This window comes from Uranotaenia lowii, chromosome 2, assembly GCF_029784155.1.
Source record: "Uranotaenia lowii strain MFRU-FL chromosome 2, ASM2978415v1, whole genome shotgun sequence".
In the NCBI taxonomy this organism is placed as follows: Eukaryota; Metazoa; Arthropoda; class Insecta; order Diptera; family Culicidae; genus Uranotaenia; species Uranotaenia lowii.
In genome coordinates, this window is record NC_073692.1 from 374,200,873 (window position 1) to 374,203,368 (window position 2,496).

The window sequence follows — 2,496 nt, forward strand, 5'->3', positions numbered from 1 at the left end:
GTTTCGGAAGTTAAAACGAACCAAAACGAAAAAACAAAGAAGGGTTTCTTTTCCTTTTAATGATGTGGTAAAGAAAATCCTTTCCTGTTTTCGTGTCTTTCGATTCCGTTTCATTTGGTCGCTGCTGGCAGGTAATTTTCATATTTCGGCAAAGTGCCATAACTTTGTTTTTTTCTTCTTTCTGTTTGGAAAAGTGAAACAAACCAACCGAACTCTGATGACTTCTCTCGGAGTGTCCGGTTGCAATATTACCGTAAGTCGAAACAGGGAAAAATATTAGACTAGGACATGCAAACCTTCGCTGCAGGATATTGGGATGGATTTGGTTAGTATTGTTCTGGGTCCGGAAGTCTTTTTATGGCAATTGTTACAAGGTGTTTATTGTTTGCCATTTGCTGGTGAGCGGAAGGAAGTGTGATATTCGTGAAATGGATTTGGTCAAAACAAAAAACCACATTGGTAACTAGGTTCTTAAACGACAGTGTTTTTTTTATTCTGAAAGCATCTTTTCAAAGGTTTTTTTTGCATGTACGATTATAAGTAATTGCACCAAATTTTGCTTGCACGACGTGCTACTTTCTTAGCAATTTAGAGAGATTTATATGCCTTGGTAGGTCTATTTTTATAATTAGTTTTAGCGTTCAGTATTGTTTTTGCCCTAAAACGTACGTACGTTTGGTAATAATTTAAAGAAATACATATCTCAGCATAACATTAACCATATAATATGTGTACTTTTTGAGATGTGAGTTTTATAGGTTTGATAACAGCTACAGCTTAACAGTGGAATACTTCCATCTATCCATTTTATTCCCAGTGTGTTTTGATAAAGTTGATCAGGCCATTCGTAGAGGAATCGTGTGAGGTAGTTTTGTTGGGATCGGCCAGATCGACCTCGATGGCCTTGGCCAGGGCTTTGCCCAACTCAACGCCCCACTGATCGAACGAGTTGACGTCCCAGATGACGCCCTGGGTGAAGATTTTGTGCTCGTACATGGCAATCAGCGCGCCCAGCACGAATGGGGTAATTTTCTTGACCAGGATCGAGTTGGTCGGGCGGTTTCCGGTGAACACCTTGTGAGGTAGCAACTGTTCCAGCTTGCCTCCGGACAAGCCGGATTTTTCCAGCTCGGCACGCGCCTGCTGCTCGGTTTTGCCCATCATGAGAGCCTCCGTCTGGGCAAGATAGTTGGCCAACAGGATCTTGTGCATGCCACCGTCCATGACTGGGTTGTGGGTCAGTACCGGGGCGATGAAATCACACGGAATCAAACGGGTGCCCTGGAAAAAAAAGAATTTGATGATCGATTTTGATTCATGTGGTTATTGATCACATTTTCGAAGGTGATGGGAGAAGTTTTATAGAAACATGAGATATCAAAGAAAAAAAGAACATAAGCTGTAAATATAATAAATTTCTCGGAAAATGCTCGACAACGGCTCACCGGCAGAGACATCTACAATGAAACATGAAGAATCGTTAGGTATACTTAACTCAAAATTGTTGATTTTGGGACTTTCACCCCTCTGGGGCGTAAATGCCGTTTGTTCATAATAACTACCTTGTCTATGGGGTAAATATGAACACTCTTACAATTCTTGTTATGTTAGACTGAGTCGATTTGGCGTAATTTTTGAATTTCTCAAACCCTGGGGTCTAAAAAGCTTCGTCTTGGTCCAAAACTCATCCATGATTTTTTGTACAATTTTTAAGTAACGTTTACATGAGTAAATTTCAACTTTTAGGTTTGTATGGGAAAATTGAATATTTTGCACTGAAAAATCAACATCGTTTTCGATTCTTCTGTGGAACCGAGCCAGTATTTGTGCCAATTTATAAAATACCAAAGGGAAATTTTCCGCTGAACAACTTTGTCGAAGACCGTAAATTCGTATCTTATTAGGTAAAAAAGTTATTAGGTGTTGAATGGGGATATGTCTTTTCGCATTGATAAACAACAAATTCAATTGACACCCCTGCAGGGCGCCTAGCGAGGTATTACATGACTACTTTTCTTGCAATACTTTCGCGAGGCTTCAGTAGTGATGTCAATTGAATTTGTTGTTTATCAATGCGAAAAGACATAACTCTGTTAAACAGCTAATAACTTTTTTTGTCTAATAAGATACGAATTTACGGTCTTCGACAAAGTTGTTCAACGGAAAATTTCCCTTAGGTATTTTATAAATTGGCACAAAAACTGTCAGCTGGCTCGGTTCCACGGATGAAACAAAAACGATGTTGATTTTTCAGTACAAAATATTCAATTTTTCCATACAAACCTAAAAGTTTAACTTTACTCATGTAAACGTTACTTAAAAATTCTACAAAAAATCATGGATGAGTTTTTGACCAAGACTAAGCTTATTAGACCCCAAAATGACCCCAAATCGACTCAGTCTATTGTTATGTGATGACTTTTAATTTGGCTACATTCCTAGATTGAAACCACATCTAGACAGTGCATTGGAGTGAGATATGTTGATTTTTAAAAT

The 2,496-nt window shown here is 38.5% G+C and overlaps 1 protein-coding gene across 1 annotated transcript; it reads right to left on the minus strand.

Annotated features, from left to right (window-relative positions):
* Positions 1–460: 460 nt before the first annotated feature.
* LOC129745627 (glucose-6-phosphate isomerase-like) lies at positions 461–1,309 on the minus strand. Its single transcript, XM_055738823.1, has one exon. The coding sequence runs from the start codon at positions 1,222–1,224 to the stop codon at positions 808–810; it is 417 nt and encodes a 138-aa protein (XP_055594798.1). The 5' UTR covers positions 1,225–1,309; the 3' UTR covers positions 461–807.
* Positions 1,310–2,496: the final 1,187 nt, after the last annotated feature.

Bases quoted from the DNA above. Each gene is read 5' to 3' on its own strand.
- LOC129745627 (XM_055738823.1), bottom strand. From the start codon at position 1,224: ATGGACGGTGGCATGCACAAGATCCTGTTGGCCAACTATCTTGCCCAG.